This window comes from Scleropages formosus, chromosome 20, assembly GCF_900964775.1.
Source record: "Scleropages formosus chromosome 20, fSclFor1.1, whole genome shotgun sequence".
NCBI lineage: Eukaryota > Metazoa > Chordata > Actinopteri > Osteoglossiformes > Osteoglossidae > Scleropages > Scleropages formosus.
In genome coordinates this window covers 6,580,725-6,594,464 of record NC_041825.1, presented here as the reverse complement: position 1 = coordinate 6,594,464, position 13,740 = coordinate 6,580,725, and the positions used below count along the sequence as shown (strand labels likewise).

Here is a 13,740-nt window from a genome sequence, read left to right as displayed (position 1 = left end):
TTAGGAAGGACAGTATAAAAAAATAAACTGAACTGAACTGAATTTGGGTCAATAAGAAATTCTTTCTCCTAGGTCAACAACACGAAATAAAAAATAGCATTTCAGGTAGATCTGTCTTTCTATTATTACTATTTAATCAGTTAACATTTATAATACACATTTATTTAAGTTTTTCTCTAAAGTGAGTCACAATATGAATTTACTATTTACCCTTTTATACAGCTTGGTGAATCTGTCTCACAGCGCCTGGGTGGTGCAGGAGGGCATGGGTTCAATCCCTGCTCCGTCTGTGTGGAGTTTGCATGTTCTCCCTGTGTCTGCTTGGGTTTCCTTTGGGTGCTCTGGTTTCCTCCCACAGTCTGAAGACATGCTCTTCAGGTTCGCCCATAGTGTGTGAGTGACAGAGAGAGTGTGTGTGTTTCACCGATGTATGGATGAGTGACCCACTGTAAGTAGTGTATCTAGCAGTGTAAGTCACCACGGTGAATAAGGTGTCTGGACTGATAACTCATTGGAAGTTGCTTTGGAGAAAAGCATCTGCTAAATAAATAAATGTAAATCGACAAGATTCAAACCACAGACTTCCAGATCCAAAGGCAGCAGCTCCCACCGCTAAGCACACTTACTATTCGGAACTGTTTGTCCCAGATGGGGTCGTGGGGAGCCGGAGCCTAACCCAGCAACGCAGGGCGGAAGACTGAACGGGGAGGGGAACACACCCAAGATGGGACATCAGTCCATCACAAGGCACACCAAGCAAGACTTGAACCCCAGACCCACCAGAGAGGAGGACCTGGTCCAACCCACTGCCCAACTACACACACACACAGAACCACTTGCCCCATATGGGGTGGCAGCCTAACCCAGCAACACAGAGCTTAAGGTTGGAGGGGGCAGGGACACACCCAGGACAGGACCCCAGTCCATCACAAGGCACCCCAAGCAGGACTCAAACCCCAGACCCACTGGAGAGCAGGACCCAATACAACCCACAGCGCCACCACACTACCCAAGGACTAAGCGCACACACACATTTTCTGAACCGCTTGTCCCATACGGGGTCACGGGGAACCGGAGCCTACCCGGCAACACAGGGCGTGAGGGGGAGGGGACACACCCAGGACGGGACGCCAGTCTGTCGCAAGGCATCCCAAGCGGGACCCGAACCCCAGACCCACCAAGGAGCAGGACCTGATCCAACCCACTGCACCACCACGCCCCCCGTTAAGGACTAAGCAGTTAAATTTAAATTGTGCATATGTTGCTTGTGTATTACTTATATTCAGCATGAATTCTGTTTTGCTATATATCTGAAAAAAAATTACTCATACAGCTGTGATGAACTGCTGTACTGGTGTGCTGTAAGTCAAATACAAAAATTACTGTTATTATTCTTTATTCAGCTGACATTTTGGTCAAAGACAGCCTAAAATGACAGGACTGTACAATACTTAATAAATGACACAAAACTCACTGGATCTTTGACTGAACATCTTACTAATGAGATTTAGAGAGTGGGATCAGTTTCCCAAAAACCAGCAACCAAACCAATTATGATGACTATATTAGGTTATCAACTAAAAAACATAACAAACATACAAACCATGTTACCGGCTTATAATAAAACCATCCATCATTTCATGGGGTCTTTAGCCTGCTTGTTGAACGGACCAATACACTTTTCAACTGGTATATTGAAACATTGACCAGTTTACTCGAAGTCCAATGGAGCTGGTGAAATCATTCATCTGTGATGTACGAATGGGCAAATTTGCCCTGGAAATTTACTTAGTCACCTTAGACAAAAGTGTCTTCTTAAGAAATAAAATGAATAATGAAACCATAAAAATAGAATAAATCCTGCAGGTAAGCAGCGATAAAGGATATTACTGGAGGTAAGCCCAGTAGCAGCAATCTGAATATCTTGTTCAATATGTTTATTCGTGTTCCCCAGGCTGTATGTAACATAGGGCAGGAGGTGGTGTAATTGTTAAAGTATCTGCCTTACACTTGAAAGATCCAGTTTGGAACTCCACCTCCTACATTAACATTTACATTTATTCATTTAGCAGATGCTTTTCTCCAAAGCGACGTACGCCTCATAGAAAATACAATGTGTACATTACATTATCAGGAAGAGGAAATTAGATGCAGATGCATGATTGTTAAATGCAGTTAGTTTGTTTGTTTCCACCAAATGAACCAATGTACATCACACGAGTAGTTGCGTAAAACTTTTTCCAAATATCGGATAATTCCGAATATTGGATAATGGATTGGAATCCGAATATCGGATAACGGACCTTCTATAGGACCCTTGATGAAGGTGCTTCCTGGAACTGATACAGTAAAAATTACCCAGCTGTCTAAATGGGCAAATCTTTGGAATAGGTGTGAAGTACAGTGGATAGCCGGATGTACAGTTTGCAGAACAAACAGTCCACATCAAACCTCCAAGAAAAACAGGTCTTTGGGGTGATGTGTTTTGTTCTCTCATTTAAGCCAAATGCATAAGCTTTTGACAGCACACAAAAGACACGCATTAATGAGCACAAGATGGAATCTGTACAATGTCAAACCTCTGTCAACAGACTTCCTGTGTTCTTGGCCACAAGAACACAGTACATCCTCATCTCCGTGCTTTTTAATATCCTGCGAAAACTGCTCTTCCATAACAATGGCAAGAGCTATCAAGAACTATTTAATTAGCTAGTCGGGTGGATTAAATGTATGAAACAGGGCACCTTAACCCTTTAATCATCAGGAGCTAAAACGGCACAAGACACCTGAAATTACCACACGTCACACAACGGACCACAAAGGCTATCACCAAATCTTTCAATTCAATATATACAAAACCGATTGATCAACACGTGTAGGATTGGGTCTTTAGTGTGCAAATGATCATATGCCAAGAATTACTTATAGGATCTAGTGTCATTACAGGCATATCTGCCCTTTAAGTATTTTAGAATGCGTCCCCAAATGCTGGCAATGTCACCATGAAAAGCAAATTTGACATGTAATTGGTTTTGAATGAAAGGGTAAACTCTGGTGACCAGATAAAGCCCATCAATGCACATTCCCTACATTACAAAAGACCCCTCTAATTCCCAGCATGACAGGAGAACCAGTGTAATATCTTGTTAAAGTTGAGCATTGTATGACACCATCCCCAGGCTCTGATTTCAAAAAAAATGTATTGCCGTGTTTCAAATTTCTCTCTCACGCTTTTCTGGAGATCAATGTAAATCCAAAACCTGCAATACGGCAGCTCTAGGGCAGTTTGACCAGCCTTGTGTAACACCCTTTTATAGCAGCGCCACAGATAACGCAGAGATAAAGTAATAGGAACAACCACTTTGGGGTATTAATGCAGAAAATGTTTGTGATTACTTTTCATTATCTGTGCAAATCCAAAACACTTTATGCAAATACGGGGATTTTTATGTTTTTCAATAGCAGCAGGGAAAACCTGTAGGGTAACAAATATTCATTTATACATAAGGTCTCAGATGCAAAAATCGGTATAACCCTAAATTAAAGTAGCTCAGATCTGGAATTGTTGTCACTGTTCAACATCCATGATACAGCGCTTAAAGACATCTTTTAAAAAGGATTTCCTCTATGCATAAAATTGCAGATGGGATTAAAGAAACAGGAAGGTAAATAGATAAAGGTATTTTTAGCAGCATTTCAAACTTACACGAGTCATGACTGTCTGCCATCACAAAATCTGCTTATCCACAGCTCCCGGGGGGTGTTTTAAGCACTTGTAACGCAGAAGAACCGGTTTAGAACTGTTGGCTGGACCAAGCGGCCTTCTCAAAGCGCCCGCACACAGCGAGGTTGCAGCATTTCACCGTAGTAATGGCTTCACACAAATTTGGTAACAAATGCCGAGTGAGCGAAACGCATCATCTATTGATCCAGCTCCTTTGCTGTGTTGTAGAGTATAAAGAAATTCTTAAAAATGTGTTTGTATTTTTATATTTATACTATTTTTTCAACTTTTTAAATAAATATATAAATAAATAAAAAACATATCCCACATCCACACAAACCCTACTGAAAGAGCAGTAGCTAAAAACAAAAAGAAAGAAATGTACACTTATTAAACTGACTGTGTAACACATCCAAATGACAGTATTCAAATATTCAAATACAGAACCCTCTAGCTGTGATGATGTGTGTTTTCTTTTCTTTTTCCTTTTTTTTTTTTTATCTGACAGTTATAATCCAAATTTCTGGGATCAGCCAGTTCCACTAATTAGCTTAATAACAACTAGGCATTTTGACTGAAGTACGATAACCTGCCACATAACTGACTGACATCAGCCATATTTCTGACATCCCTGAACATCACAGGGAGGAGCAGATCTGCCTTCCAGAAAGACCAAAACTGCAACAGAACCAGTGATAGCTGCATATCACATCACTGAAGGGATATCAACATGACTTGATGGCAACATGGAAAAAAAATAAATTGAAAAGGAGCCTTATACTCGAATAGAAGTACAGTTGGAATCTATTCCCTGAAGTGGCACAGTCTGTCTATGTGAAGGGGCGTTCAGACATGGTGTGTCTGCATTTAAGCTGTTACACACTGTAAACACTTTTATATGGTAATTTCCCTTTTATGCCATTCTTGGTAAGTCAGCAAAATGCTAGTGCCAATGCAAGTATTAATTTCTGTATTTCACCTGCCGAAAAAATTTGAGCGTTGCTGCTATTCATGTATGAATAATTCTCAGACACTAATGTATGTAAACTTAAATTAAACTAGCTCACATTTCAAATTAGTCAATTTTCGACATCTAATACATATCATTTAAATAAATATATCATGCATAAAATTTCAGATAGGATTCTTCACTTTTCATCACTTTTTCGCAGTCAAGACTGATTTTCTCATATTATAATCCATTAAATACAAGCGTCTTATTCCTTAAAGACGTGGTTCGGTTCTCCAGCCCCAGCTGATACACGTGTGCATTGGAAGAACTTGTCCAAAAACGTTCTGTAAGCTGTGACGCTTCCCCGTTAGCCTCCTGAGCGGTCGACTTGGTGCTGATCTGAGGGAAGCTACAAATCAGAGGAGGAGGTGACAATAATCTGCAGAAATAAATTCAACACAGCACCTCCCTGCCCGTGCTGCATACAAAGAGCAAATTACTGTACACATCAGACAATTAATCAAGGAGCTATCTAACTTCCCAAACGGCGCTGATGGGTTTTCACCAAAACAGAAGCTGATTGCCTGCTTTAGTATAGGCTCATTCCTCTATTGTTACTGTTCCTATTATGTTTGCAGATCATTTGCTCGCCAGTTGAAATGTTCCTCTTGCTCCCTAACCCTTTGTTCTTATGGACTGAGCTGCGTTCTCTTATGATTTTAGGATCAGTGAGTGCAGGAGCCTAGACGGTGAATACATGGAGAAACAAGTATAGTGGCCTTTGACTGTACTGACCTGTCAAAAGCATCTGTTTCGTTTTGCCCTGTCAATTATATAGCAGCCAGCAAGTTGATGCTTAATCTGTCATTCCACGTGAAACACTCCTCTTCCTATATCATATATGGCCTTCTCTATCAAAAATGGGATTGTGCCAAAAGACTGGGGACAGCTGGTAAGATAGTGGTCAAGGTTGCTGTCTTTGGAGCCAAAGGTCGCAGGTTCAAGCTCTACATCTGGCTTCAGTACCCTTGAAAAAGGTATTCCTCTTAAATTGCTCTGCTATAATTACCCAGCTGTCCAAATGGGTACATAATCGTAGGTAGAACAGCATTGTAAATTGCTTTGGAGAAAAGTGTCAGCTGAATGAATAAATGTGAGAAGATCTTCCCTCTTTAGGAGTGGTGTGTAGGATTGTTCCACCTCACTAACTACACATCCCGATGTGAATTTGATCATAAAACGTTAGGTGGCACTAGTGTGTTGTGTGGATTCCTTCCTCACCAAGGGAAGATGCCCCCCCCCCAGTCACCCTCCAGACTCAGTTACTCCCTTATTGCAGTGAGCCTCTGACAGTGAGAGCAGTCCTCCACTCTTCAAATATTGTCTTGAATTATTTAAATCCAGCGCTTGCTGAATACACCATACTGCTGAATAGTGGTCTCATTCAATACATTGCGAAAAGTAAACATTCTCACTTAAAACTGGAGGAGAACATTCAGATATCCATTTTACCAGCTGAGCAAAGAAAGGGCATGCTATTACTATATTAGTTATTAATAATAAAACACCCTTTCTTTGTACAGCTTCAACAAGAATTATTATTATTATTATTGTTATTATTATTATTATTATTATTATTATTACTATTATGTGTTTCAGTTTTATTTCCTCTTATACTGTCATGACTTGTCAGGCTGGCAACAACATTTAATGAATATTAAATTATTTCTCTTACTAAGTACTCAGATTCAAGAAAAAAAAAAAAGCTTAATACTGAATGTTACACTGCAAATGTCTGCATGTTATCCACAGTTTTAAGTGAAAGGGTGCTTTTCAGGTGCATTTCCAAGTGACACCTCAGAGAGGGATGTAAAAATATTTTTTACTTTTTTTTTGACGTACCATATTTGTATGATCCTATCCGGGTGGCTAAACTCATCACTTAAAGCTGCCGCAGATTAGATAATTAATGACATAAAGAGTGAATTCCTCAAATTAAGGGGGACAGATTCTCATTAGTAATTTTTCATTTGACAAAACAAGGAGGACAGTGTAAAGAGCAGCCAGGCGCAGCACAGATTAACTAAATAAATAACTAATTATTTTAAAACTGCCAGTGGTCAAAGGTACAACAGCTTCCTTCCTTCACTGCATGTTTTCCACCAGAGTTCAAGTTGTTGGCGTTGACTTCTGAGTCACTTGCCACTGCATTCCTTCTGCAAGCCCCCATTCCCTCCCCTTCCGGCACTCAGTGTGGTAAAAACAATGTACTCCTCTTCATTTAAGCTTGGGTAATACGGGATCTCAATCTGGCATTTAAGTATCGGGATGGTTGGGGCGACATGATTACAAACCCGGCCTTAATATTAGTATTTATGCAAGGCAACTTACAGTATTACATCATCAGCTTTACACCAATATACCTTCCATTCAGCAGGGTACACTTACAGCATCAATTCAATGTCAGAACCTGAATCAAGGGGGATGTTATGGTAAAAGTGGGTTTTGAACCAACATCCTTCAGATTACTAGATGACAGTCCTAATTGCCAATCCCTACACGTTCCTTAAAAAGTAGGTTGTATTATTATTATTATTATTATTATTATTATTATTATTATTATTATTATCAATTTATCCTAACGGGCAAAAGAGGTCCTGAGAAGGTATAAGAAACCAGAGCACTGTATTCCATCAGCATCCACAGGTGCTGCCCAGCAGCCAACTTCTCTACACAGCAGCAGCCACTGAATGTTAATGCACACACACACACACACACACACACACACACTATCAACACCTCTCATTACTGACATTAATATGCTTGGGCCTAACCATAATAATATATGCATGGATCAGTGTGGGCGTTTTTCCTACAAACGTCATGAGCTGATGTACAGAAATTATTTCGCAGTTTTTGCAGTTGCATCTAACACTCTGTCATCATGGTGTGGATTTATAGCCGCAAAGCAAAAAAACAAAAAAGAAAAAAAAAAAGAGATATACACTGCGTCGCAGGCGTGAACCTAAACAGTCACCAACACAACTCCTATTCGGGTGCGTGTGTGCGCGCGCGTCGTTCCAAATTCTTTAAAGTGTCTCACCAAAAGCAAGCGCAACTTTCGCGATCAACTTGGCAGCGTGACACCGCTGACACCGGAGGCGCGAGAGCAGCTGTCAAAACTTCCCCGCGACACGTGCGAGTGAGCCGCCGCGGAGGATGCCCGCTCTCGCGCCCGAGCACGCGCCCGCGCCCGCGCCCGCGTAACGGGAGAGAGGACCGTGCGCAACGCGAAAACCGCCGCTCAGGACTCGGGAGGAAGGGCGGAGGTGAGGGGAGGGGGGGGGGGGGGGGGGCAGGGGAGGGGAGGTGGGGGCGCGCACCTGTACCAGTCCAGTCCTTTCTCGTAGTTCCTGTCAAAGAAATGGGGCTCGACACCAACCGCTCGGACGTCGGGATGCACTCGCAGAGCCTCCAGCAGAGCCCTGGTGCCCCCTTTCTTCACCCCGATGATGATGGCTTGGGGCAGCTTCTTCTCCCCGTATTCCGGCGTGCTATTCCCCCTCCTGCTGAGCTCCTCGTCCGTGGTGCTCGACTCCTGGTGCTCCCTTTCCAGCACCGCGTTCTGACCCCCCGCCGCCGCCACCTCGGTGGGCGCGATCGCCGTGCCGACCCACTCGGTGTCCTTGCGATCGCTGCCCACATGGTCGCCCTCGCCCTCGCCCTCGCGCTCCGCGGTGGGCACGGCGACGTAGCCCGTCTGCACAGTAGCGGTCTTATAGAGCGCGTCCCCGGCCGTGTAGCCGCGGGACGTGGAGGAGGAGGAAAGTTTGTCTCTGAGCGCCACGGTGGTCTCCTCCGTCACGAGCCTGCCCTGCTCCGCATAGCTCTCCTGCACCGGGAAGCGCAGCGAGTTGTAGCAGCTCATGAGGCTGTAGAACAGGTAAGTAACGGAGAGCGACAGCGTGAACATGAACAGGATCTTCCGAGGCACTTTAGAGGTGAAAGCCGACGTGCTGGACCAGAATGCCATCTCTGACAGCGGCGATCCTCACGGAGAAGTGGCTAGACATGTTTCCAAGCCAAAGTCGCGCATGAACCCTCAACAATAATAATCTGTCACCATCAGCACGGCTTCCCGCTGAAGCTGCAAGGTGCGCGACCACTCACCTTAAAAAGAGGCAAAAAAGAAAAAAAAAAAAAAAAAAAAAACAGAGAGCCCACGTTGAAAAGGAGGGTGTGCGCGGGGGGTCGTTGGGATTCTATAAGAATATCGTCTCGCGTTCCCCAATATCGATTTCTCATTTCAGTGCTGACAAGCCTTTGTCACAATTTACAGGAGCGGACCTTTACATTGGAGCGGCTCGGGGTTTTTATTCCTCCGAACGGGCGCCTCGAGTTGCGCCGGACAGATCGCGGCGGAGACACCTCTGACATTTTAAAGAAAAAAATAAATAAGTCGTATAAGTAGTGGTCAGGGCACGTCTTCGCTCGCCGCACCTCCAAAACGCAGCTTCTTCCTCTCTTCTGCCTACTTCCCTCCTTTCACTTATCTGGCCTCACGAGGACCAAACGGGCCGCGCGCACGTCCAGCGCGGGGTAGCGGGCGTCTCGTGCGCTCCGGCGCCGCCGACAGCCCGCCGTTCCTCTGATAACGTGCTAACTTTATGAGTATGAAAGTGCGCCGCTTCAGAATTAATATTCATTCGAGGCGCTCCCGCTAGTTGGAGGGATGCCCGCCGTCCCGAAGCTTCGCGTTGATTGGTGGAACGCGAGGCGCGCGCCAGCTCCGCGAGCTCCTCCAGAGCGGCGGCAGTGGCGGCGGCGGCGGCGGCGGCGGATGAGGAGGAGTGCGCGCGCCCGCCTTCCGCCGCGGCTGACGGCTGTGGTAAACCAGGTAATTGCCGCGCGAGGCGCTTGCTCGCGAGCGAACGACACGTTTCACTCCGTCAGATAATGAGCAGTTTCCAGCCATTTCTCAAGTTCACCAAAGCTAATAATGTTTGTGTAAATAATCCAGGCGGCACGTATATTAAACATTGCAAAGCAGAAGGCAGAACATTATAGATCATTCTCCCATTACGGTTAGTATTATTATTATTTTTTTAAATTCAATTTTCCTTTTTTAACCGGTTGTTTCTACTACTGGTAATGCGAGAAATGCCAACTCCGGCAGTACCATTATTATTATTATTATTATTATTATTATTATTATTATTATTATTAACAGGCGAAAGCGGGATACCTAGTGTTTCAGACACAAAATAGACTAAAGTTGGGCAAAGCTCTCTCCTGCACTCTGCTGGTTCTTTCTTTAAAATAAATAGGATCTTAATACAGAAGGGGGGGGCGTGGTCCCCCAAATGTTCACATAAGCCTCCCCCCCACCTACAATACAGTATTTGTGCAAAAACTCCTCCAGACCGTGTAGATTGCTAATATTTCTGCCCCTCCCCAACACCTGACAAGTTGTTACGCCCCCGTCTTAAGGTGCTTTTACGATACGAAAGAAATGATAAACCGGATCCAGTTATTGTTTCTTTTATTTATATATTTCACTGAAAAGCAAATAAAGTTCTATGGGTCATTAAATTCTATGGGTAATTAAAGGACAACTGGTGAGCCTGCCGAAATTGCCTGTGCTGGATGGAGCGATCTTTTTTTTTTTTTTTTTTTTTTTTTTTACTGTACTGCGCGCGCACACGTGCTGCTCCAGTTATGTAAGCTGTGACGGCGTACTGGGAAATGGTCTTTTCCACGAACTTGTCTGTCAAAATATAATATTCTGCATTATATCTTGTCCTGCACTCAATCACGTTTACTTTTTATTATATCACTGATACAGTATAAGGATAGCGCTGCACGCAAACATTATTGATGGCACGAGAAGCACTTATGGCTAAAATAATATTTGCGTGCAACTTTTTCAGTTTTCTTTGCATTACATGCATCTATGGTCTGTGATGGCTGAACGTGATTTTTTAGACCTGCAGCTTTTTGAATTTTTCCTGATTCAACCTAGATTGATTCATTTTGTGTCAAAGAAGTGGATACAAGCAGTCTAATTATTTATACAAAACCAACTGTCCACAGAAATTAAATACCTACCATCAGTGATGAAATGGATTTGCATATCTTTTTGCTTCTCTGATTACCAAACTTTATGAAATATTCATCTTAAAGTGAAGGCAATGAAATGTTGTTCTTTCGAACCTTTGAGTTTGTCTCTATTGCCAATACGCAGTAGCAATGTAAGTCCATCAGATGGCCAGCAGGGGGCATGCTAGCTAATGACATGGACGTGCCATTATGAGGTTTCCGCTTTCCCACAGATGAATCCCTGCTGTTGCATCCTGGAGTTGGGTATGTAATCTGTGTTGCCGCAGTAAATTTCCAGCTGTATGTGTGTGCAAGTGTTTGCATATTCTTTCCAGTAATTGCTAGCCTTCATAAATAAAAAGTAGCTGAATCAAAATTTGGTTTCATTTAGGTCTGCATGAGTTTCATTTGTCTATAAAATAGGCAAGAGAATGAAAATTGTAAATCTCGGCATTTTGCTCATAGCAACATTTTGTTTTGCGGTCTCAGTGGTAGTTCTAGATTCTCAGTTGCAGTTTATTTAACAGTGGATTATTGATGGCTAACAGTAGTAAACGCTTATTGAATATATGCAATTTGTTACAGAAAATGTACCAATATAAACTAATATAAAATGAACATAAACAAAGCAGAATCTCAGAAGAGCACAGCATTAAAAAAATGAAAAGCATATTTGATTTACCACATTAAATAACATATTTTATTAAATATAATGAACATCTAATATTAAATAACAGTTGTGAAGTTCATCAGACATTCAAAACATCCTCATAAGCTAAACAACACATCTTCATGCGCGGTTCATACAGCTTCCAGCACTTTAGAGGTGGAGTGTAACATTCAAAAATGATTTCACATGGTGAAAAAGCTTACATTACTGCACGATTTTGATGTATGTTGGCTCACAAAAAAACAAACCATCGGTTAATTATTTGTTAATCCGATATGTTCGTGTGTGTTTGTGGGGGGGGTCTGTGGGTACGAGATCGGTATGAGGCCCCAGATGTCTTTAAAAAATGCTCTGGATTTCTCCAGTGTGTCTTGTGTAAATTATGCCTATGAATTTATTCAGCACGCAGCAATAGGCAAATATGAATATGTGCTGGTTATCTGCATGTTAAATTCAGAGCGACGAGCAATTCAATATTGGTGAAAAATGAATGCTAATGTCGGCCGACAAAGAACTGAGCAGCAAAACATTCAATCTGTGAACTGTACAAAATCATATCAACTAAATCCAATATATTTATTGTTAATTTTTTTTTTCGTCTTGCACCGTCACAACTCTGGACTCCAACAGGCTAAATACTAGTCTCTGAGGTTTTTTTTTTCCCCCCACATGCATTTATTGCAGTAACATGACTGTTATTGGTACCTTACGCCTATCATCAAAAAGAGCGCTGTTGCTATAATTAAGCCAGATGATTCCCAACACACCATGTTTGCTACAGCAAAAAGAAATGAACAGCTGCCAAATAGCAGGCATGTAGGGTTCGCCGCCATCTCCATGAATGTGGGCACTGTCTGCTCTGACATTTCTAATGACCCCCTCAGGGGTTAAGGTAATTGGCAAACAAACATGTAAAATAGGATGGCTTGGATTGCCTTGCTGAAGAAAAGCTGATCTAATTGCGTAAGTTGTGGATTTGTTTTTGGTGGGGAAAAAGCAGTGCATTAGAGATCTGTTCCTGGAGCTCTCATGAGGGAAAAACAGTGGTTTGTCATTGTCATTCAGGATCACGATGCTGAATGGATTCCAGGGAGCTGACCTGTGGATGCAAACGACATGCATTATTTGCTGTTCTTGACTTGCAAAAAGATGCGGTACTGTATTCAGTTATATTATTGTTACTCTGGCACACTGGAGCCAAAATACAGATTCTATTACCTTGCTGTCAAAAATGAAACCAGATTCAATGTGACTGCTTTGTTCTACTTTGTGGATAATCTGCCTTTACACAGTGTTGTAGTGGTATTGCTTGAATGCAGCAAAATGTAAGGATGAATCGCTGGAAAGTGTGACATTTCCTGGGAAAAAAAAATGTTATTTGTCTATATTTTCAAGAATAAAAGTGTATGTTTCGAGCTGTAGTTTAAACAGGTTAGATGATTTTTTTTTCCTATTTCAAAGTCCAGATGTGGAGTTTTAGAAATTGCCGGAACAGCTACTTAAGACTTGCAAAACCAGTTTAGTGGCTTTCAAAAGTATCTGGACCCTCACTAATCTCAACAGCTCCATGTAAGCTGCACAGAACTTTCTTCTTCCAGTCCGTCTTTCCTTTCTCCTTCTTCTTCTTCATGTGTGACATCCTCATGGGGGTTCAACAGAATTTCCCCTATAGGCCAGATGCACTCCAGCAGACACCACAACAAAGCATTAGTCAATCAGCCTCTAAACATCTACAGTCACTCTAGCTTCCCTAGTAGGTGAGCAACTTCAGAATATTTACACTCTACAGGCTATGCATGACATAATGGAAATACCAAACAATACATTGATAGAAAACAGCTGGGGGACAGCTGGTAGCGTAGTGTTTAAAGCTACTGCCCTTGGACCCCATGGTTGCAGGCTCAATCCCCACCCCTGACTGTAGTATCCTTAAGCAAGATGCCTACCCTAAATTGCTCCAGAAAATAACCCCGCTATACAAATGGGTAAATAATTGTAGGTAACCTAACATTGTAAGTTGTTCTGGAGAAAAGTGTCAGCTAAAATGTATGACCATTGTTGGCTTTCAAAACTTCTTGGAATGCTCTCATATAATTATTGAATGGTGTAATAAGATATTAAACTATTTTTCAGGAAGGGAAACATCTACTTTTTTAATGGTGGAAATAGATTCCATGCTCTCTCCTCCCTAACTTCACGTAAAGCTTCAATGACATTTGGGTCTGGCTAGTGGTGAAATTAAGTATGACGTTCATCTTGGTGATCGTGAAACCATTCTTCAATCCATAGAGCGTG

At 42.4% G+C, this 13,740-nt stretch overlaps 1 protein-coding gene across 1 annotated transcript in view; it reads right to left on the bottom strand.

Moving 5' to 3' along the window:
* Positions 1 to 9,328, bottom strand: part of LOC108923907 (heparan sulfate glucosamine 3-O-sulfotransferase 4-like) — an 83,186-nt gene extending 73,858 nt beyond the window's left edge. Inside the window, exon 1 of the mRNA XM_018734945.2 lies at positions 8,060 to 9,328. Coding sequence (XP_018590461.2) covers positions 8,060 to 8,709 — 650 coding nt within the window. The 5' untranslated portion in view covers positions 8,710 to 9,328. The remainder of the gene's footprint in view (positions 1 to 8,059) is intronic.
* Between the last annotated feature and the right edge of the window lie 4,412 nt (positions 9,329 to 13,740).